Below are 23,999 nucleotides of genomic sequence, written 5' to 3' on the forward strand. Positions count from 1 at the left end.
ACAACTTTCTACAGGGGCACAATTGAGAGCATCCTGACTGGCTGCATCACTGCCTGGTATGGGAACTGTACTTCCCTCCATCGCAGGACTCTGTAGAGATGCTCAGCTCAGCTTAGTGCATCGGTAGATGTGAACTTCCCACTACTCAGGACATTTACAAAGACAGTGTGTAAGCAGGGCCCGAAGGATCTGCGGGGACCCAAGTCACCCCAGCCACAATCTATTCCAGCTGCTACCATCTGGGAAACAGCACCACAGCATAAAAACCAGGACCAACAGGCCATCAGACTGATTAATTCATGCTGATACAATTGTATTTCTATGTTATATTGACTGTCTTGTTGTATATACTATTTATTATAAATTACTATAAACTGCACATTGCACATTTAGACAGACGTAACAAAATTCAATCTACCTTGTCGTGAGGTTTGCACCTACCTGCACTGAACTTTCTCTGATTGTAACACTTCGTTTTGCATTCTGTTATTGCTTTTCCCTTGTACTACCTCAATGTACCAATTTGTATGGATGGCATGCAAAACAAATTGTTGCTCTATGTAATAATAAACCAACTTCCCAATTACACTCAGTGGCCACTTTATTTGGTACAGGAGGTCCCACTGGGTGCATGTACCCAAGTCTCTGCAAAAGGCAGCCAAATGCTGCCACTTAAGATTTGCCAAAAAAGGCAGCTGGATATTTAGAATCATACAAACTTTATTAATATATCTATTACATTGTACAAATGTTGGTGACTAATACATGATCACAATCTTGCTTTGCCAACTTACAACACCTCTAGTGTTTTAGTATTGTGGACCTTCTATCAAAATAACTCACTTTGGACAAGGGAGCAGGGATTACACAGGGTTTGAGGGCAATCTTCAGTGGTGAACATAGAGAATCAAATACACAGGCATGATCTGACATGAAGATTTACAGAAGAAGCATCCCTCCAAGAGGACCACAATCTTGTCATAGGGTTTGGAGGCTTGTGTGCCTCAATGACCCAGAGAGCTACGTTGGCTGGAGTTAGTGCTCTTGGGAGGGTCACCAATGCCAAACAGGGACAGACTAAGAGTATCCCACTAGTCTTCCAGGCTCAGGGGCCAACAACCCTGACTGATAAAACCAGAATTGCTACCCAAACAGCAATGAAGAATCTTTCTACATCTGAGTGCAATGGTATGTCTTAGTCTCTGTCTGGGACTTGCATGACCGACAGTAGTGAAAACTGAGAGGAAGCTACTGACGTGATGAAGGAATACTGCAGAGATGAAGGATCTTCATTGCTGCCCTAAACACCAGTGGCATAATGGGCATATCATCTTAAGAATTATTTCTTTCCTCCAACCTGTCCACCCTCCACACGGATTTCAATAGAACAAAAACTGCTTTATTATGTGGCTGATGAAGCAATGGATATTATTGGAAAGGGCCTTGGAGAAAAGCCAGTCTGACAAGGCCAAGTAGCTCAGAGACATGGAACTGCAGATTCTGAAAACTGGTGCCAAAAAGAAAAAACAGAACGAGCTGCTGGAGGAGGACCTCAGAGGTTCAGGCAACATCTGTCAGATGCAATAATCTTTAGAGCAGCCAGTTAACTGACAGACCCAAGTGCTGGAGAAACTCAGTGGATCAGGCGCTGGTGTATATTGACTGGCTGCATCACAGCCTGGACCACTGCTCCTCTTCAAAGTAATGAATCCAACTCAACGAATGCAATAACATCTCTTTTGAAAGACTGAAGCAGTCAGAGTGAGGATTCTCTTTAACCCCCTTGTGTTTTAATATATATTGCAATTGATCATGAGGACAGCCAAATTTAATCACTAACATCAAAATGGAGGGAAATTATACTATGACGTAAACATGCAATACACATGTTTTGGAACATTTCTCATCAGGGAGAGAAAAAAATTCTGCTCAAGGAACAAAAATATTTTAAATTTAGTTGGTAGGGTGATTGGAAAGAGGGTGAGAAGCAATAGGCAACCCAGGGACTGGGATTCCACATGGGACCACCACTAGCTCCTTTACATGGCCTACAGAATACTCTTTCAAGGCAGCAAGGGTCCAGTTAGAGTCCGTGATCTAGAGCTGCGCTCAAACTACATTCTTCACCGACTGTGGGTCCTCACTCTTCAGAACTCGCCAAGCCGTCTGCTTTGGGATCTCCAGGAGCGGTTTAGGAGACATGCGTCTTCAGGGTGTGGATTTGTGTGGCCCCGTGGACGACCGGATTCCTCGCTGATGTTGAAGACTGAAGAGTCTCGGGAGATCGAAACACCCAGGTTTCTGCACTCAAACGATTGCTCTCTCTCTCTCTCTCACACTCTCAGGTTACCTCCCCTCTCACTGTGACAGGAGCGAACCTCTCTCTCCCCCTCGTTAGTAAGAGAGAGGGCCTGTTGAGATGTTGAAGGGTTGGGATGGACAGTAGTTTTTGATGGTCTATAGAACATGGTCTCCTGGGGGGGGGGGGGGGGGGTGCTTGCTGTTGCTTGGTGGGTGGTGGTGGGGAGGGGCTGATGTTTTTCTGCTGGAACAAGTAGAAGGAACATTGATGCTCTGCTGCTGCTTGTGCATGGGAGGGAAGGGAAGGGGGGCCTTTGGGGTCTAATGTTTTTGTGTCATTCATTCCTTGTTTTTTTTCCCCTCTCCGTTTCCTGGATGTCTCTGAAGAGTAAGAATTTCAGGTTGTATACTGCATATGTTCTCTGATATTAAACAGAACCATTGAACAGCCAGTGGTTGAGAGAGGGTGGTGACAAGACTGGTTTCTACTGAGCAAACAGGATTAAGTTTTCTGGGGTGGTTTCTATAGAGACAGTGGGAATATTAGTGCAGAGGTTGGTTTTGTTAATGTGCAGTTATAGGTGAATTGCAAACGTCTACTTCCACTTGAATACCCGTTAGGATTCTTGCTTCCTTGCTCCGATGTCTGTTGGCTCTCTTAGCATCATAGTGCCATGGCTGCCCAGCCCACTATTAGTAAGGTTCCGCCAAATGGCGCAGCCTTGGTGAGTGTGGGGTCCCCGGTGATGGCCTGGAAGTAGAGGGAGCCGCAGAACATCACCATCCCAGAGGTCAGCAGGGTACCCGCCTGGAAACAAACAGCAGCAGATTAGGAGAATGGAATAGTACCTCTGACGGTCTCTCAGAACATGCCAACACAGTAAGTCTTCTCATTAGGCATGTAGTTGTTCCTGAACTTGGTGTTGAGGGTCTTCAGGCTTCTGTACCTCCTGCCTGATGACAGCAGCAAGATAACTACAGAAGTAATGAACTTAGCCCAACACATCCCTCCCTACCAACCATCAGTAGTATCCACAGGAGGTGTTCACTCAAGAAGGCAAGATCCAAAGGTCCTCACCATCTGGGCCAGGCCATCTTCTCGCAGCTACAGTTGGGCAGGAGGTACAGAGCAGTAGGTGCCTGAAACGCATTTCCAGGGGTGGTGATGGAGGTGTTCAACAGTCTCTTAGAAAGGAATGTGGATGTGCAGAGAATGGAGGGATATGGAGAATGTGAAGGCAGAGAGGATTAGTTTAGTTAGGCATTTAAATTCTGAATGGTCCATGAACCTACAAACATTACCATTTTTGCACTGTTTTTCATTATTTATAATAATTTTTTATGCCTGAATTGCACTGCTACCGCTCCAAGAGGACCTCATTGTAGGGTCTGGAGGCTTGTGTGCTTCAATGACCCAGACAGCTATGTTGGCTGGAGTCAGGGCTTTATGCTTTGGCTCTTGGTAGAGTCACCCATGCCAAACAGGTCAAAGGGTAGAGGCCAGACTAAGGGTGGTCCTCCAGGTTCAGGGGTTCACCTCAGGGCTAACAACCCTGACTGGTCAAACAAAATTGCTACGGAAACAGCAATGAAGAATCTTCCTACATCTGAGCACGACGGTCTTCCTGAGTCTCCACCCGGTGTGACTGATGGTAGTGAAAACCAAGAGGAATCTACTAGTGTGATCAAGGAGCCCTGAACGTTGCTGCGGAGACAGAGATTTAGGACTTCATTGCTGCCCTAAACGCCAGCAGTGTAACAGGCAGTAAGTGTACTACAACTGCAAAACAACAAATTTCACAACATAGGTCAGCGATAATAAATTTGATTCTGAATTACTAATTTGATTAGCTTGGAACAACACTGTGAGCCGAAGAGCCTGCACCTCCGCTGTACAGTTCAACGTTCAATACAGTGGAAGCAGTCAGAAACACAAATGGAGAAATTAAAAATATTGAAGGAAGATCATACCAGCAAAGGTTTTCGGCAATGAGGAACTCCCAGTAGTGCCAAGCTGTGCAAGAAGTGGTACTTGTTTGCGGTCTCAAACAGCTGCAAAACAAGGCAAGTTAGTGCTACAGGTTTGGAAACACGGCAGTCCGTCACTATGCAACACACACTGCTCTTCCCAGAACCATAAAACACTCTCCCCTACTGCCTGACAACAGAGCTCAAAACTTAAACACATTCAACTTTCAGACATGTTGGATCCAGAGGGATCTAGGAATAATGGTGCATAGTTCCCTGAAGGTGGAATCTCATGTGGATAGGGTGGTGAAGAAAGAGTATAGGAGTTGGGATGTAATGTTGAAATTGTATAAGGCATTGGTAAGGCCAAATTTGGAGTATTGTGTACAGTTCTGGTCACCAAATTATAGGAAAGATGTCAATAAGATTGAGAGAGTACACAGGAGATTTACTAAAATGTTGCCTGGGTTTCATCTCCTAAGTTACAGAGTAAGGTTGAACAAGTTAGGTCTTTATTCTTTGGAGCATAGAAGGTTGAGGGGGGATTTGATAGAGGTGTTTAAAATTATGAGGGGGATTGATAGAGTTGGCGTGGATAGGCTTTTTCCATTGAGAATGGGGGAGATTCAAACAAGAGGACATGAGTTGAGAGTTAAAGGGCAAAAGTTTAGGGGTAACATGATGGGGAACTTCTTTACTCAGAGAGTGGTAGCTGTGTGGAACGAGCTTCCAGCAGAAGTGGTTGAGGCAGGTTCGACATTGTCGTTTAAAGTTAAATTGGATAGATATATGGACAGGAAAGGAATGGAGGGTTATGGGCCGAGTGCAGGTTGGTGGGACTGGGTGACAGTAAGAGTTCGGCATGGACTAGAAGGGCCGAGATGGCCTGTTTCTGTGCTGTAATTGTTATATGGTTATATGTTGGTGCATTGGTCATTCGTGAATTTGATCAAAGAATGTCTGGAATATAATCAGCATATGGGTTACAGAATTTTCTATCCAGATGGCGATAATGTAAATAAGGTTGAAAGAGTACAGATAAACTCACAAGTTGTTGCCAGGTCTGGAGGGCCTGAGTTATAAAGAAAGATTGAATAGGTTAGGACTTTTTTCCTTCAAATATTTAAGATTGAGAGGAAATTTGATAGAGGTATACAAAATTATGAGGGGTAGATAAGGGAAATGCAAACCGGCTTTTCCCACTGAGCGTGGGTGGGACAACCAGAGGTCATGGGTTAAGGGTGAAAGGTGAAAAGTTTAAAGGGAATATGAGGGGAAATTTCTTCATCCTGTGGATCATGAGAGTGTGGAACAAGCTGCCAGCTCAAGTGGTGCATGTGAGCACGATTTCAATGTTTAAGAGACGTTTGGATAGGTACATGGAGGGCTGTGGTCCTGGGGCAGGTTGATGGAAGTAGGCGGTTTAAATGGTTTCACATGGACTAAACGGGCTGAAGGGCCCGTTTCTGTGCCTTGACATTACCAAATAGCTCTCTCCATGCGCCCCCCCCCCCCAACAATTTTTATATTCTTATGTTCAGTCACTAAACCCACCAGAGACATTTCCGTAACCCACAGGGCAGGTGTCAAAATGCATTCTCCATTCCCAATTCCCTTGAAAGGCAGAGTTTAAAAAAAATCAAAATAAACCTTATTCTTCATAAAAAGTTACAAGAATAAACCCTGCAAAGCCTTTTTCATTCTTTTCATTCAGTAGCGTTCTATTACATCTCTACACATTCACAGTACTGCTGCCACTCAACCGAGGTAGTCGGTGGGTTTCCTCACCCAACCTGGCCCCTCCCTCTCCAGTAGGTGAAGAACCCTATTCTGTGGTCCTTCTCCACAGAGAAAGGCAGAGTTGAATAGCTAGCCCCTACACTGGTGCCAGAAAGGGAGTTTAAGACACTGATCCCAGTGTCAGTGAAGGATCAGCGATACACATCCAAGTCAGGTTGGTGCGTAAATCAGAGAGCTGGCGGTGATCTCAGGCATGCAGGGGAGACAGAGCTGGGAGACACAAGAGGCTGCAGATTTCTGGAATCTGGAGCAACACATGAGATACTGGGGTAACTGACTGGGGCAGGGGTTCCCAATCTGAGATTCACAACCCTCTCGGTTAATGGAGGTCCATGGCATAAAAAAAGTTGGGAACCCCTGGACTAGGGTCAGGCAGCATCTGTGGAAGTAAACAGACAGTCAACGTTTTGGGTCGAGACCTTTCTCCTGTAGGATCTTGACCCTAAATTGTCAACTGGCCAATTTCCCTTCTCACAGTTTTGGGAGATGTTATTGAAGAACACCCTATTGATAAACCTTTCTCTCTGCTGCTGACTCTGCCATTGAACATTTACCCCAAAACACCCAATAATATAATTCTCTTCTTTGGGTGTCACTATAGGCAGTTTTATCTTTAAGTTCAAAATATTTTATTATCCAATGTACGTATACGTCACCATATACAACCATTCATTTTCTTGCGGGTATACACAATAAATCCAAGAAACAACAGAATCAATGAAAGACTGACAAACAACCAATGTGCAAAAAAAAGACGAACTGTGCAAATACAAAAGAAAAAATAATCAATAAATAATCATATCGAGAACATGATCTGAAGGATCCTTGAAGGTGAGTCCATTGGTAAACAAACACCTCTCATTCAAGAAATAAATTTATTTATTTATTGACATACAGCGGGGTTAGGTCTTTGGACTGTGGGAGGAAACTGGAGCACCCGGAGGAAACCCAATCGGTCACAGAGAGAATGCACAAACTCCTTACAGGCAGAGGCGGGAATTGAACCTGGGTCACTGGTACTGCAGGGCGTTGCGCTGCCCCAGGCTGCTGATCACTAATGGTGATCAATCAAGTACCTCTTGTATTGTTCGTACCACTGTTAATAGTGAATCGGTTATTTGAGGCAATACAACAGGGTATGTGAGTGTAAGGGGTTCTTCTTTCATGTTACTTGCTAAGGCTAATAAAATGGCTTCTCTGTAATGTTAACTGCTGATGTAAGGAGTTCTCTGTAGCAGCATGTTTGGGTTATAATTAGTGATAACGGGACATGTATTCATTTGCTAACCAATTGGGACAGATGTTATTCTTTCTTGTGTGTCTGTAAGCTGTTGTTTGCGCGGGATTTGGGGAGAACTCGCCATGGGGATGAAGAGAGAAGACGCACACGAAGAGATGCTGTGAGCTGGCTAGCGGAGCGGACCCTGAGCGGGGGCTCGGGACCCACGGAGTTCGGAGGAAATCGAATGGTGGTCCGAGGATACTGCGTGAGCGCCAACGAGTTAGTTGTGCACGAACTGTCTAATTATTATTCTTGGCACCTTTTTATTTTATATTTTAGTTCTCTACTTATCCCATAGTTCAAGTAAGAGTTATAAAATCATAGTTATTTAACTGCATCCTGTATACGGCCTGTCACATCGCACTGCATTCACCCAAACGAGAGTTCTAAGGTTTGGCCGGGCAGGGGGTTATCACCCCGAGATCATGCCACTAGGCAAAGCCAGTGTTACATGAGCATAACGAGGTTCACCAGGCAAAGACCATCAGCGACCTCTACTGGTGTACACTATGTGTACAGGGTTAGACATTATTGCTGGCAGTCAATTTTAACTACTACTTTTTGGATTTCTAGGTATGTAACAGAGAAGCTTCTGGCTAATACATAATTAGCTATAATCCAATTACTGAAAATTCTCTGAACAATATTTATAGGTGATTATATAAAATTAGTAAGTTAAACTACAAGAAAAATAACAATTCTACACCCTAATCCAACAAACAGTGGTTAGCTTCACTTCAAGGCTCAAAGTAAATTTATTACCTAAGTACATACATGTCGCCCATATACACTCCTGAGATTTGTTTTCTTGTGGGTATTCGTGGTAAAGTGATACAATCAATGAAAAACACAAACTGGAGAAAGTCTGCAAGTGCTGGAAATCAAAGCAACACACACAAAAGGCTGGAGGAACTTAACAGGCCAGTCAGCATCGAAGGAAAGGAGGTAACAGTCAATGTTTCGGGCCGAGACCCTTCGTTAGGACTGGAAAGGAAGGGCCAGGGCCAAGGAGTCAGACTAAGGTGGGGGGAGGGGAGGAAGAGGTATATGGTGGCAGGTGATAGGTGAAACTGGGAGAGGGGGAGGGGTGAAGTAAAGAGCTGGGAGGTCGATTGGTGGAAGAGATAAAGGGCTGGAGAAGGGGGAATCTGATAGGCGAGGGCAGAAGCCCATGGGAGAAAGGGAAGGAGGAGGGAGGTGATGGACAGGTAAGGAGATAAAGTGAGGGCAAACAGGAACGGGGAATGGTGAAAGGGTGTGGCGGTGGGAATTACTGGAAGTTTGAGAAATCAATGTTCGTGCTATCAGGTTGGAGGCTACCCAGATGGAATAATGTGTTGCTCCCCCACCCTGAGTGCGGCCATGGATCAATGAAAGACTGCACGCAACAGGACAGACAGACAGACAGAGTGCAAAAGACAATAAACAGTGCAAATACAATAATAGACAAATAAATATCAAGAACATGAGTCCTGGAAAGCAAGTCCAAAGGTTGTGGTAACAGTTCAGTGATTGTGGCAGTGAAGTTATCCCTTTGGTTCAAGAGCCTGATGGTCACCTGTTGGTTCAGTTCCACGGTGACTACATCTCAGGGAGCAGTAAGAAAGGATGTTTCCTATGGTGGGCGGTGTCCAGAACTAGAGGGCACAGCCTCAAAATTGAAGGATGACCCTTTAGAACAGAGGTAAGGAGGATCTTTTTTTTACCCAGAGTGCTGAATCTGTGTGGAATCTGCGGAGACCAAGACCGTGGGTATACTTGAAGCGAAAATTGATAGTTTCTTGATTGGTCAGGGCATCAAAGGTTATGGTGAGGTGGTGTACGGGGGTTGAGTGGGATCCAGGATCAGACATGCTGGAATGGTAGAACAGACTCCATGGGCTGAATGGCGTAATTCTGCTCCTATGTCTTATAATCTAACTCACCCGTGTTTATCGTGGTTTTTTCCTGCTGCTGCCCGTAAGGAGTTTGTACATTCTCCCCTTGACCGTGAGAGTTTCCTCCATGCTGTGACCATGTGCCTTCCTCCCACAGTCCAAAGACCTACCAGTTGGCAAGTTACTTGGTCATTGTAAGCTGCCCCATGATTAGGCTACAATTAAACTGGGGGATTGCTGGGCAGCAGAAAGGGCCAGAATGCCCTGCTCTGCACATCAATAAATAAATATATAAAGACGACATTTATGCCATCAGATGGAATTCGAAGTGCTGTCCTCCAATCTGAGTGTGGTCTCATGGTGGCAGTGTAGGAAGCCATGTCAATATGGGAACAGGAAGTCAAACTGAAATAGGTGGCTGCCAGATTTCCAGCATCTGCAGACCTGTTGATGTTACCTCAACAGGGCAATAAAGTATTGATTATGTGCTGGTAGATAGATATTTGATACTCACTGCGGACACTACGGGCAGAAGGGTCTGTTTCTGGACTGTCACACTATAACAACCCAAAGAACAAGGGCAGCGCACTGACACAGCTCATGGAGAGCCAAAGACTGGGCCCAATCCTGACCTCACATGCTTTTAGTCAACCACACTTTCCGGCAAACAATCATCGCATGCCATAGTCTGTAACTTCCCTTTGGACTTGGCGGCAATTTGACATGGCAGAACTAAGGCAAGGTGAGGCAGCGAGACTGTCGTTGTGAGCTAGGAAGACAGGGAAAGGTTGGGCACAGTCCAAATCGAAGCCGCAGGGTCCAGGCTCAGGAGTGGATCCACACAACTGAACATGATGCTCGGACAGAGATCTAAGCACCAGGTCAGATTCAAAAGGTAAGGGTGGTGAGGAGCAAGTTTGTTCAGATCGCTGCTCAAAGTGGTAGGGCCGGTTGTTTGGACTGAGAGCTAAGCATTGGGCCAGATTGAAAAGGTCAGAGTGTAGGGGCCCTGAGATGAGGTACAGGTCGATTAAGATCAGGCTGCATGTTTACTCAGTTCTGCGCTGAACTATGGGTCTCAGACTTTGCGGACTTCAGTTCAGTAGCGTTATCTGCTTGCAGTTACTGATTGCATGATTTTTTTATTGCACATTGGGTATTCAACAGTCTTCTTCATGGGTTATTTTATTATTTTATGGGCATGATCTGGTTTTTATTGTCTGCACACTGGGTGGTACACAGTCCTTCCCCCACCCCCCCATATATATGGGGTTTGTTCTTGGTTACTTTGTTTTGTGGCTGCCTGGTAGGAGATGAATCTCAGGGTTGTATAATGTATACATACTTTGATAATAAATGTACTTTGAACTTTTTAGTGTGGAGTTTACACCCTCTAGTTGGGTTGAGTTGTTCTCTAATCTTGTCAATTTATTTGCAAATGTTTCATCACCATACGAAGCAACATCATCAGCACGCTGTTGATTGTGGTGTGCCCTCCGAATGCTTGGCCTTGATATACTTAAAACCAGTTAGCTGGCCGTCACTCCGGATGTAGGAAGGGGGTCTCACTAAACAATTACAAGTATACAAAGGCCAAGAATTCGGAGGACACAGTACACTGATGATGTCTCCTCATGCTGTGATGAAATGTTTGAAAGTAAGTTGCCAAGATTGAAGAACAACTCAACCCAACCATCAACCACCTGAGCTACGCATTTTCCAAATTATTTCATACTTCGACCATACAAGTTTCCCTTGGTCCCAATGATGTACGAGTTGGAGGGTAATTATCAAAAGTAAATTGCCTTTCTCAATAGGGGTAGGGTTTACAACTGTGCAATAAATGGCAGTTGTGCCAAAGATATCCATTGTGAATGGACATCACAACAGAAGGAAAAGGTGCCTTTGAAAAGGAACCCAGGAGGACGCACTCAGCCCTTGTGCCTTACCTCTTTCAAGTAATCATCCCGATCGCTGCGTCGGAATCCTGCACAAAAAAAAAAGCAAATAAAGAGTGTTAAGGTCCTTTGACCAAGAGCATTCAACAGCAAGGGGCAGGAGTTGAGAAGGTTACCTAAGCTTGAATGGACCCTGCTGGAGAGGTTGTCCAATGGGACTAGAGGATGGAACCAGCCTTCACCATGGCGTCCAGCAAACAGTATTCTGGACAAGAGTGCAACTAGGTCTCAGCTTTATGAAGGGGTGGGGGGGGGGGGGGGGTCATAAAAAGCAGGATTACATCTCCAAGTATGGAAGTCTTAAGAAATGCACACAAAATACTGGAAGAACTCAGCAGGTCATGCAGGATCTACAGAGGGAAATAGATGGTCGACATTTTAAGTTGAGACCTTTCTTCAGGATTGAGAAGAAAGGAGGAAGGTGTCTACATCTCCTTATAGATGTTGCCTGACCTGCTGAGTCTCTTCACCTGGACTGAAAAGGAGGGGGGCAGAGGCCAGAATAAGGTGGGAGGGGGGGAAGAGCAAAAGAGTTCAAGTTGGCAGGTGATAGGCAAGAACAGGTGAGGGGTAGGTGTGATGTTGTGAGAATTTGGGAGGTGATGGGTGGTTCCTCCCCGCTTGCTCCCTCCCACTACCTTATTCTGGCTTCTGCCCCCTTCCTTTCCAGTACTGATGAAGGGTCTTGGCACAAAACAGAGTGCCTGCAACTCAATGCATAAAAGCATGTAGACATGGTCAAGAGGTTCAGTTGTTCAGACCAAACATCAGAACAGGGATGAAATGTGATTGAAGTGATTTTGACCATGGAATGATTGTTAGTGCCAGTTTGACTGTCTCAGAAACTGCTCATCTCCTGGGGTTTTTACACACAGCAGTCTCTAGAGTTTACAGAGAATAGTGCAATAACCAAAAAACATCCAGTGGGTGGCAGTTCTGTGGGCAAAAACTCTTGGTTAATGACAGAGATCAGAGAATGGCCAGACTGGTTAAAGGTGACAGTAACGCCAATAACCACACGTTACAACGGTGGTGTGCAGAAGAGCATCTCTGAATGCACATATCGAACCTTGCAGTGGATGGCCTACCGCAACAGAGACCACAAACACACACTCAGTGGCCACATTATTAGGTACAGGAAGCATCTAATAAAATGGCCACTGGGTGTATACGTACTTTGACAATAAATTTTACTTTGCCAAGAGCTTGAGAGGCTGAACAACCTCCACCTACTTTTAATTCAGTGAAGGATTAGTGTTCATGCATGAAGACCTGGCCAGGGGGCGTTTCAACTCCCTTCCTTTTGAAAGAGATGATGTATTGATGGTCTAAAATTCTTACCAAAAAGATACTTTGATCTGAAAAGCACTGACTTCAAAGTTCAAACTGACTTTATTATCAAAGTGTGTATACTTTATATAAGCTTGAGATTCATCTCCTTACACTTAGTCACAAAACAAAATAAAAACCACCAGAATCTATTAAAAACAAAAGACCATCAACGCTGTGTGTGTGTGTGAAGAGAGAGAGAGAGCGAGAGAGAGAGAGAGAGAGAGAAAGAAAAAGAAAAAAAAACTGGTAAACAATAAAAGCAAGCAAACAGCATTCAGAACTGAAGTTTACAAAAGCCAGGCATCACTACAGCCAATCCAGATGTCCAGTAGTTACAGGTCACAGCTTCAGTACAGCACAGAGACTAGCCGAACTGGATTGTCCCTAGACTCTGACCCCAGCACCCTGACCATTATCTGCTCACTCCTCACTCTCTGCCACTTTGAAATGCCCTCGGGCTTGGTCGCTTTGATTTTGCCAGTACCCAACTTCACCAATTCGGCTAGGCTCTTAAATCGATCAAACCTCGGATCTTCCCTCAACTTCGCCTCGCCTCTGACACAGCGAGTTGCCAGCAAGTACGCTCCAGCAACTCTGGTCCACGTGCACTGCAACCGTCCTGCCTCTCCGAGACCCCAGACCACACCGTCAAACTGCCAGGTTATCCAGGTGATTCAGCTCAACTCCGACAGTGAAACCACAGGCTACTGGCTGCAGCGCTCGTATATCAGAAAACAGTGGAAAACCAAAGTAGTTAGCTGCTTTGTTTCACTGGCCACCAGCAAGTAGTCGCTGGGCTCCAGCGGCGCCATCTTAAAAGGCAGGAGAGTAATTTGGATAAGTGGTTTATTATTGTCACATGGACTGGGGCTCAGTGACAAAACTTTGCTTTGCCTGTCATCCATACAGATCACTACATCACATCAGTATGCTGAGGTAGTATAATGCAGGGGTTCCCAACCTTTTTTAAACCATGGACCAATACCATTAAGCAAGGGGTCTGTAGACCCCAGGTTGTGAGCCCTTGGTACAAGGGAAAAGCAATAACAATGCAGAATGCAGTGATGGGATTAGCAGAGTAGTGACTTTCAAAAGGAAATAAAAGTATGTTCTTCAATTGAGGTGTGGAGAACAGTATGGGAGTCACATCACCACCTTCTCAAGGGCAAAGATAGGTGTTAAACAGCAGTCTTACCAGGAACTAACGCTCAACAACAGCAAGACCAAAGAATCGATTGTGGATTTCAGGGAGGGCAAGACAAGGGAACATACACCAGTCCTCATTGAGGGATCAGAAGTGGAAAGGGTGAGCAGTTTCAAATTCCTGGGTGTCAACATCTCTGAGGATCTAACCTGGGCCCAACATATCGATGTAGCTACAAAGAAGGCATGACAGCGGCTATATTTCATTAGGAGTTTGAGGAGATTTGGCTTGTCACCAAAGACACTTGCAAATTTCTATAGCTGTATCGTGGAGAGCGTTCTAACTTGCTGTATCACCATCTGGTATTGTGGGGGGTGGTGCTTTGCTCCATCATGGTCAATGGCCTTCATAGTATCCAGGACATCTTCAAGCAGCAATGCCTCAAAGGTGGCGTCCATCATTAAGGACGCCCACCACCCAGGTCATGCCTTGTTCTCATTGCTACTATCAGGAAGGAGGTACAGGAGCCTGAAGGCTCACACACAATGATTCAGGAACAGCTTCCTCCCCTCTGTCATCTGATTTCTGAATGGACATTGAACCCATGAACACTACCTCTCTACTTTTTTTTTTAAATGTCCTCTTTTTTGCACTACCTATGTAACACACTTACTGCAATTTAGTTTTGTTTTTCTCCCTATTATCATTTTTTGCTTTGTGTTCTGCTGCAAAATTAACAAATTTCATGGCATATGCTGGTGATAGTAAACCAGATTCAAGATGGGAATGGTCAGAGTTCTTTCAAAGAACTAGCACAACTAGCAGAATTTGTTAAGTGTGTCCAGGAGGGATTCCTGTCACAGTATGTGGACAGGCCGACCAGGGGGAATGCCATACTAGATCTAGTACTAGGTAATGAACCGGGTCAGGTCACAGATCTCTCAGTGGGTGAGCATCTGGGGGGCAGTGACCACCGCTCTCTGGCCTTTATAATTATCATGGAAAAGGATAGAATCAGAGAGGACAGGAAAATTTTTAATTGGGGAAAGGCAAATTATGAGGCTATAAGGCTAGAACTTGTGGGTGTGAATTGGGATGATGTTTTTGCAGGGAAGTGTACTATGGACATGTGGTCGATGTTTAGAGATCTCTTGCGGAATGTAAGGGATAAATTTGTCCCAGTGAGGAAGATAAAGAATGGTAGGGTGAAGGAACCATGGGTGACAAGTGAGGTGGAAGATCTAGTCAGGTGGAAGAAGGCAGCATACATGAGGTTTAGGAAGCAAGGATCAGATGGGTCTATTGAGGAATATAGGGAAGCAAGAAAGGAGCTTAAGAAGGGGCTGAGAAGAGCAAGGAGGCATGAGAAGGCCTTGGTGAGTAGGCTAAAGGAAAACCCCAAGGCATTCTTTAATTATGTTAAGAAAAAAAGGATGACAGGAGTGAAGGTAGGACCGATTAGAGATAAAGGTGGGAAGATGTGCCTGGAGGCTGTGGAAGTGAGCGAGGTCCTCAATGAATACTTCTCTTCGGTATTCACCAATGAGAGGGAACTTGATGATGGTGAGGACAATATGAGTGAGGTTGATGTTCTGGAACATGTTGATATTAAGGGAGAGGAGGTGTTGGAGTTGTTAAAATACATTAGGACAGATAAGTCCCCGGGGCCTGACGGAATATTCCCCAGGCTGCTCCACGAGGCGAGGGAAGAGATTGCTGAGCCTCTGGCTAGGATCTTTATGTCCTCGTTGTCCACGGGATTTCTTTAGCAATAGGGTGGTGAATATGTGGAATTCATTACCATAGACAGACGTGGAGGACATGTACATTTAAAGTAGATGTTGATAAGTAAGGGCCTTGAAGGTTATAGGGAAAAGGAAGGAGACTGGGTCAGCCATGATAGAATGACAGAGAAGACTCAATGGGCCGAATGGTTTAATTCAGCACCTATGTCTTATGACGACTGCATGCAGTTCTTAGCTGCTTAATCAAGACACTCCGTGACAGACAGTTGATAAACCAATTGCATGGATATTTGGGCAGGACACCAACATACTGCTGAAAACATTGGCAAAGGTGAATGTTTTTAATCAAGCCACTCACTTTAAATGTATTCTTTAAAATGGTGCGAAATAGATCACGGGTTAACTTCGAAATATAAGCACTTGCTCAGAATTGATTTGGCAGGAATGCGTTCTTAAAAGCCTTTGCAGAACCATTGCCAAGTCAGGCATCACTTTAATTGGCGGGGGGGGGGGGGAGCGGGAGGGAAGGGAAGGGAAAATATATTTAATCTATTGTCGCAAACCAAGCAAAACAGAAACAGTGATGACCTTGTGGGACTATCGCCTGTCACTCACTCGTGCATCGCCCTGTCTCCCTCAATTATCTTTCAAATTCAATTTTGATAAGGGAATTCATTTCAAGCACACTGGACTACAGCGTTATAATCTATAAATAATGGCAGCAGATTCTGATGTCTGCATGACCTTGCAATAGCAATCCAGAACAGTACAGCACACGATGTTGTGCCAATGTATATAGATAAGACAAAGCAGCAGAATTAGGCCATTCAGCCCATCAACTCTTCTTCTCCACCATTCCATCCTGGCTGATTTATTTTCCCTCTCAACTCCATTCTCCTGCCTTCTCCCCGTAACCTTTGATGACCTGACTAAGAACACACCAACCTTGGCTTTAAATATACCCAATGACTTGGCCTCCACACAGCTGTCTGCGGCAATGAATTTGCACAGATTCTAAGTAAGTTTTATTATCAAAGCACATATATGTCACCATATACATTTTCCTGTGGGCATACTCAGCAAATCTATAGAATAGTAGCTATAACAGAATCAATGAAAGATCAACCAGAGTGCAGAGTCAACAAACCACGCAAATGCAAATATAGGTAAATACAATAAATAATGAGAACATGAGATAATGAGATAAAGAGGCCTTAAAGTGAGATCATTGGTTGTGGGAACACTTCAATGACGGGCCAGTGAAGTTCAGTGTAGTCATCTCCTTTGGTTCAAGAGCCTGATGGCTGGGGTGTAGTAACTATTCCTGAACCTGGTGGTGCAAGTTCTGAGGCTCTAGTAACTTCTACCTGATGAGAGATGTTGCTTTCCTATGACAGAGTTTATGTAGATGTGCTCAATGGTTGGGAGGGCTTTATCCCCCGATGTACTGGGCTAAATCCACTACTTCTTGTAGAATTTTCCATTCAAGGGTATGGTGGTGGCTGTGATGGCGCGTGGCCAAGTGGTTAAGGCGTTGGACTAGCGATCTAAAGGTCGCGAGTTCGAGCCTCAGCCGAGGCAGCGTGTTGTGTCCTTGAGCAAGGCACTTAACCACACATTGCTCCTGCATGTTTATAGCCCAGCGGCAGGTGCAGTATGGACAAGACAAGATGCAGCTAGTCAATATACTCTCCAGTATACACCTATAGAAGTTGTTCACCACCAACTGGCTAAAGAAATTCCTCATCACTGTTCTAAAGGGATTTCTCTGTATTCTGAGGCTGTGCCTGCCAATCTTAGACTCCCCCACTACGGAAAACATCTTCTGCATATCTACTCTATCTCGGCCTCTCACCCAGATAAGACACTCTGAAGTCGAGGCACAAAGACTGCAGTGTCTGTGTGTACAGGTGCACGGATATGTAGGAAAGGTGTGTTTTTTGGTGCATGTTGGCCGCGTATTGTTCTGAACATGGTGGCTTGCTATGTCAGTGCTGGAATGCAGGCTGCCTCCAGCTCATCTTCAGACTACGTTGGTTGTTAACACAAACAACACATTTTTCACTGTATGCTTCCATTAGACATAGCAGAATTAGGCCATTCAGCCCATCGAGTCTGCTCTGTCATTCCATCATGGCTGATCCTGGATCCCACCAAACCCCATAAACCTGCCTTCTTGCCATATCCTTTGTTGCCCTGACCAATCAGGAAATAATCAAATTCCGCCTTAAATATACTCACAGACTTAGCCTCCACCATAGTCTGTGGCAGAGCATTCCCCAGATTCACTATTCTCTGACTAAAAAAAATCCTCAACTCTGTTCTAAAGGATCACCCCTCAATTTAGAGGCTGTGCCCTCTAGTCCTGGATACCCCCACCATAGGAAACATCCCCCCCACATCCACCCTATATAGTCCTTTCAACATTCAGTAGATTTCAATGAGATTCCTCTCTGCGTTCTTCTAAATTCCAGTGAGTACAGGCCCAGAGCTGCCAAACGCTCCTCATACGTTAACTGCTTCATTTCCAGAATCATCCTATGAACCTCCTCTCTCCAATGACAACACATCCTTTCTAAGGTATGGGCCCAAAACTGTTGACAATACTCCAAGTGTAGCCTGACTTGTGTTTTCTAAAGCCTCAGCATTATCTCCTTGCTTTTGTAATCTATTCCCCTTGAAATAAATGCCAACATTGCATTTGCCTTCTTTAACTCGACCTGTTAATTAACCTTCTGGTAGTCTTGCACGAGGATTCGCAAGTCCCTCTGTACCTCTGATGTTTGAACCTTCTCCCCATTTAGATAATAGTCCGTACTATTGTTCCTTTTACCAAAATGCATTAATGTACATTTCCCAACACTGTATTCCATCTGCCACTTTTTTGCCCATTCTTCCAATTTGTCTAAGCCCTGCTGCAATCGCATTGCTTTCTCAGCACTACCTACTCCTCCACCTATCTTCTTATCCTCCACAAACTTTGCCACAAAGCCATCAATTCCATTATCTAAGTCATTGACAAACAACATGAAAAGTAGCGGTCCCAATACAGACTGACCACTGAGGAACACCACTTGTCACTGGCAGCCAACCAGAAAAGTCCCCTTTTATTCCACTCGCTGCCTGTTGCCTGTCAGCCATTCCTCTATCCATGCCAGTACATTTCCTGTAATGCCATAGGATTTTATCTTGGAGCATCCTCATGTGTGGAGCAATAAGTAATTTGCTGGAGGAACTCAGCTGTTGAGCAGCATCTATGGGAAGGGGAGAAGGGATTCTTGCATCAGGATTGAGGGCGAAGTGGAAAGATAGCCAGTATGACATATTTTGAGTTGTGAGCCTCTAAATTTATTCTTCCAGACTTAGACTCACATCAAACAAGAGATTCTGCAGATGCTGGAAATCTTGAGCAATACACAAAATGCTGGAAGAACTCAGCAGGTTCGATGCTCCCACCAATGTCTCTCTTCGACGTGCCAGACCTCTAAAAGTTGTCAAAGGGTTTGCCCTTACCTATTTCCCCTCCAAAGAAACTTTTGCCTATGCTTGGAGTTTTGAAGTCCTGGTTGTCCCATTATGGGAAGGATGTGGAAGCTTTGAGAAGGTGCAGATTAGAGAGTATGAGCTATGACAGTCATAGAAGACTACAGCACAGCCTCAGGCCCTGTATGACCTGTGAAGTCCAACAGGCCCTATAGAACACTACAGCACAGCACCAGGCCCTATTTAACCTGTATAGTTAACAGGCCCTATATAGCCTGTAGAGCCCAAACCAAACTGTCTCACCTGGAGAAACTTGGAAAATTCGGACAAACTTTGTGTGTTTTTTCAGGAATATCAGAAGCTGAGGAGAGACTTGCTGGAAGTTTATAAATTTATGAGAGACTTTGAGAGGGGAAATGGCCTTTTTTCAGGGTCATTTATTATGTGCTGTGTCGTACGACCATGATTGTTCCTGGCAAATTTTTCTATGCAAGTGTTTGCCATTGCCTTCTCCTGGACAGTGTCTTTACAAGACAGCCATGATCAATACCCTTCAGAGATTATATGCCTGGTGTCAGTGGTCCTATAAATACTACCAATAGCAGTAAAATTACCTTTAATTCTGTAATCTTTCATTTTTTGTCCTATTCCCACCTCAACCCCTCAGCGACCTACACCATTCCAGAATTCAGGGGAGGCACCACACCACAACTAGTTGAGTTGCCACCTCAGGAAACACCATTGCAGCCTGCATATTCTCCCCATGAACACAATATTTCTCTCCCACATCCCAAACACACCCGTGATTCCTTGGATTCGGCCCAGTACATCAACTGAGCACATCTATACGAAACGCTGTCGTAGGAAAGCAGCATCCATCAGCAGAGATCCTCACCACACAGGCTGTGCTCTTTTCTCGCTGCTGCCATCAGGATTTGCACCACCAGGTGGTGTTTTCCTCAAAGGGTGGCAGGGTGGAGATAAGTCTCTACTGAAGGAGGAGTAAGGCACTCCTTTCCTCCACTAGCCTGCATGTCACCTGTTGGCAAGGTGTAACACTTGCTTAGCCCCACCGATCAGGGTCACATGAAGCCATGGGAGCAGGTGGTTGATGGCTGAATGAGAAGCTGGTACATATCACAAGTAAACAACAGGAATTCTGCAGATGCTGGAAATTCAAGCAACACACATCAAAGTTGCTGGTGAACGCAGCAGGCCAGGCAGCATCGGTAGGAAGAGGTGCAGTCGACGTTTCAGGCCGAGACCCTTCGTCAGGACTAACTGAAGGAAGAGTGAGTAAGGGATTTGAAAGTTGGAGGGGGAGGGGGAGATCCAAAATGATAGGAGAAGACAGGAGGGGGAGGGATAGAGCCAGAGCTGGACAGGTGATAGGCAAAAGGGGATATGAGAGGATCATGGGACAGGAGGTCCGGGAAGAAAGACAAGGGGGGGGGGGGAGACCCAGAGGATGGGCAAGAGGTATATTCAGAGGGACAGAGGGAGAAAAAGGAGAGTGAGAGAAAGAATGTGTGCATAAAAATGAGTAACAGATGGGATACGAGGGGGGGGTGGGGCCTAGCGGAAGTTAGAGAAGTCGATGTTCATGCCATCAGGTTGGAGGCTACCCAGACGGAATATAAGGTGTTGTTCCTCCAACCTGAGTGTGGCTTCATCTTTACAGTAGAGGAGGCCGTGGATGGACATGTCAGAATGGGAATGGGATGTGGAATTAAAATGTGTGGCCACTGGGAGATCCTGCTTTCTCTGGCGGACAGAGTGTAGATGTTCAGCAAAGCGGTCTCCCAGTCTGCGTCGGGTCTCGCCAATATATAAAGGGCCACATCGGGAGAACCGGACGCAGTATATCACCCCAGTCGACTCACAGGTGAAGTGTTGCCTCACCTGAAAGGACTGTTTGGGGCCCTGAATGGTGGTAAGGGAGGAGGTGTAAGGGCATGTGTAGCACTTGTTCCGCTTACACGGATAAGTGCCAGGAGGGAGATCAGTGGGGAGGGATGGGGGGGACGAATGGACAAGGGAGTTGTGTAGGGAGCGATCCCTGCAGAATGCAGAGAGAGGGGGGGGGAGGGAAAGATGTGCTTAGTGGTGGGATCCCGTTGGAGGTGGCAGAAGTTACGGAGAATAATATGTTGGACCCAGAGGCTGGTGGGGTGGTAGGTGAGGACCAGGGGAACCCTATTCCTAGTGGGGTGGCGAGAGGATGGAGTGAGAGCAGATGTACGTGAAATGGGGGAGATGCGTTTAAGAGCAGAGTTGATAGTGGAGGAAGGGAAGCCCCTTTCTTTAAAAAAGGAAGACATCTCCCTCGTCCTAGAATGAAAAGCCTCATCCTGAGAGCAGATGCGGCGGAGACGGAGGAATTGCGAGAAGGGGATGGCGTTTTTGCAAGAGACAGGGTGAGAAGAGGAATAGTCCAGATAGCTGTGAGAGTCAGTAGGCTTATAGTAGACATCAGTGGATAAGCTGTCTCCAGAGACAGAGACAGAAAGATCTAGAAAGGGGAGGGAGGTGTCAGAAATGGACCAGGTAAACTTGAGGGCAGGGTGAAAGTTGGAGGCAAAGTTAATAAAGTCAACGAGTTCTGCATGCGTGCAGGAAGCAGCGCCAATGCAGTCATCGATGTAGCGAAGGAAAAGTGGGGGACAGATACCAGAATAGGTTTGGAACATAGATTGTTCCACAAACCCAACAAAAAGGCAGGCATAGCTAGGACCCATACGGGTGCCCATAGCTACACCTTTAGTTTGGAGGAAGTGGGAGGAGCCAAAGGAGAAATTATTAAGAGTAAGGACTAATTCCGCTAGACGGAGCAGAGTGGTGGTAGAGGGGAACTGACATATGACAAGTCCTGGTTATGTGACCACTGAAACCAGGCAGATAATTTCAGGAGTATTGATAATGGCTAGCATCACCTGTCTTATAAATACCCTGCCCAAAAGGCGGCAATGGCAAACCACTTCTGGAGAAAAATTTGCCGAGAACAATCACAGTCATGGAAGGACATTATACCCACAACACATAATGAATGACCCTGGAAAAAAGGTCATTCACCCTCTCCAAATCTCTCAATTTTATAAACTTCCTCACTTTCCGATGTTCCAGAGAAAACAAGCAAAGCTTGCCCAAATCTTCCAAGTTTGTCCAGGTGCAGGTCAATGTGATGAGGCACAACAGTTTGGTATGGGTTAGGTGGGCCAAGGGCAAGTTGCTCTGCTGCAGTGTTCTATGACTCTCCTTATAGCTCATACTCTCTAATCTGGGTAGCACCATGGTGAACCCCTTCTGCAAAGCTTCCACATCCTTCCCACGACAGACGATCAGAACCTCAATACTCCCAACGTGGGCCAAACTTTGTTTGGAGGATGAATGTAAGGACATGGCCGAGGCCAAAGCACATATCCCTTTAGAGGTCAGACAGGTGCGAGAAACGATGGGAAGAGGGGGAAAGTCAATTCACTACGCTGACACCACAAACCTAGTGAGGACTCCCTTCCCCAACTCGCTGAGCTCTCTCGTACAACACCACCCCATACAAACCCGTAAAGCCATGAGAACACCCCAAAGCTCTTGGGAGCACCCCAACCCTTTCCACTGAAAAGCCATGAGAACCCCCCCACCTCTTCTCCCAAGAACCAGTGGGAATCCCCAAACACTAACCTTGAAAAGCCATGGGGGGGGGCTTTCCCTTGAAAAGCCATGGGAGGAGGGGGCCCTTCCCTTGAAAAGCCATGGGAGGAGGGGGCCCTTCCCTTGAAAAGCCATGGGAGGAGGGGGCCCTTCCCTTGAAAATCCATGGGTCCCCCCCCCCCAAAAACCGTGGGGACACCCACCCCGTCCCAGGTACTCATCAAGATATCTTTCCTATCGCCCCAAAACCCCCGAGACGCCTCGCTTCCACTGAAGCAGCAACTTGGCCCGGGTACACAAGCAGCAGCCAGTGGGCCGACTGCTCCTGGCGACGGGGAGGTGAAGGCAGACTCACCGTGCGCACCGTAAGCGCCGAGCCCCACGGCCAAAGAGCCCGAGAGCCCCGCCAGCCGCCCAAAAGCTCTAGCCGCCATGGCTCCGTCGGCCGAAGGTCAATGGACACGGCCCCACAAAAATAGTTGAATGGCAGGTGTGCAACCAATCATCACGGCGATTTGCTGGTGATGACGTACCAATTATCCAATCCAGACTGAATAGTCCTACCTACTTTATATGATTGGCACCTATTCAAACCAATGAGCGGCATAGGCGAGTCTCTACGAGTGACAATCAAAGGTAAAACTATTTCGCAAACGCCAAATATATGTAAGATAATGAAACGAATAACAAGGCTATTTTTTATTTTGTGGAAAGTAGTGGTAAATTAGCTATATACCATTAGGCGGATTTGGTAAAGGGAGAATTACCATGGACTTGGTATTAAGTTTGGAATCTGATATTCCTAAGGCTCAACTTAATAAAGAGTCGATGGTAGCAGTTTTCTTTGATGTTGAGAAAGCTTATGATATGTTAGAGACACAAGGGTTGCTGCTTAAACTGGAAAAGATGGAAATAGGTGGTAGAATGTTCAATTGGATTCAAGATTTTTTATGTGCAAGAAAGATACAAGTTAGGTGGGAACAACATTCTCTAAGGAGTATGAGACTCCCAAGTGTTGCAAACTAATCCCTCTAACATGAAGTCTAACAGCAGGCAGATCAAATGGCCTGCAGCTAACATGACTTCACTGTGGAAGCAGTTTGATGAAGGTGTTAACCAAATTCTGGAGGCAACGGTGAAGGGGGGGGGGGGTTGATAGGAAGCTGCAAGCCATGACAACAATTATTGTATGGAGAGCGAGGTGTCTCCCAGTGGAGGTTGGTTGTAGGGGATTTGCAGCCCGTTCCTCAGTTAGAGCTTTCAGTATCTTGGGCATCGAGGGAGAGAGGAAGAGGAGAGCATCGGCAGTACCACCGATGCGGCAGAGAGGGCCTCAAGATGGCTGTGGCTCAAAAGAGGGGAGCCATGGAGTCATAAGTAGCTAGCCATCTGGACACAAGCTGGGGTCTGATCAGCCCCGGCTGGGTCACCTGGAGGAGGTTGTATGATGTTGAAAGACCC

At 45.8% G+C, this 23,999-nt stretch overlaps 1 protein-coding gene across 1 annotated transcript; it reads right to left on the reverse strand.

The window, feature by feature from the left end:
• Positions 1-702: 702 nt before the first annotated feature.
• tmem256 (transmembrane protein 256) lies at positions 703-23,018 on the reverse strand. The gene is made up of 4 exons (XM_072257223.1): positions 22,894-23,018; positions 11,178-11,215; positions 4,273-4,353; positions 703-3,109 (listed from the first exon to the last, which is right to left on the reverse strand). Exons 1-4 carry the CDS (start codon positions 22,970-22,972, stop codon positions 2,966-2,968), a joined length of 342 nt encoding a protein of 113 aa, XP_072113324.1. The 5' UTR covers positions 22,973-23,018; the 3' UTR covers positions 703-2,965.
• Between the last annotated feature and the right edge of the window lie 981 nt (positions 23,019-23,999).

This window comes from Mobula birostris, chromosome 5 (genome assembly GCF_030028105.1).
Source record: "Mobula birostris isolate sMobBir1 chromosome 5, sMobBir1.hap1, whole genome shotgun sequence".
Classification (NCBI taxonomy): Eukaryota; Metazoa; Chordata; class Chondrichthyes; order Myliobatiformes; family Myliobatidae; genus Mobula; species Mobula birostris.

What these genes read in the sequence shown, in the direction of transcription:
- tmem256 (XM_072257223.1), bottom strand. Translation starts at nt 22,972, where the DNA reads ATGGCGGCTAGAGCTTTTGGGCGGCTGGCGGGGCTCTCGGGCTCTTTG. An exon ending in GGGATGATTACTTGAAAGAG is followed by an intron (nt 4,354 to 11,177) that starts GTAAGGCACAAG and finishes CTTGTTTTGCAG; the next exon opens with CTGTTTGAGACCGCAAACAA. An exon ending in ATTGCCGAAAACCTTTGCTG is followed by an intron (nt 3,110 to 4,272) that starts GTATGATCTTCC and finishes GTTTGTTTCCAG; the next exon opens with GCGGGTACCCTGCTGACCTC.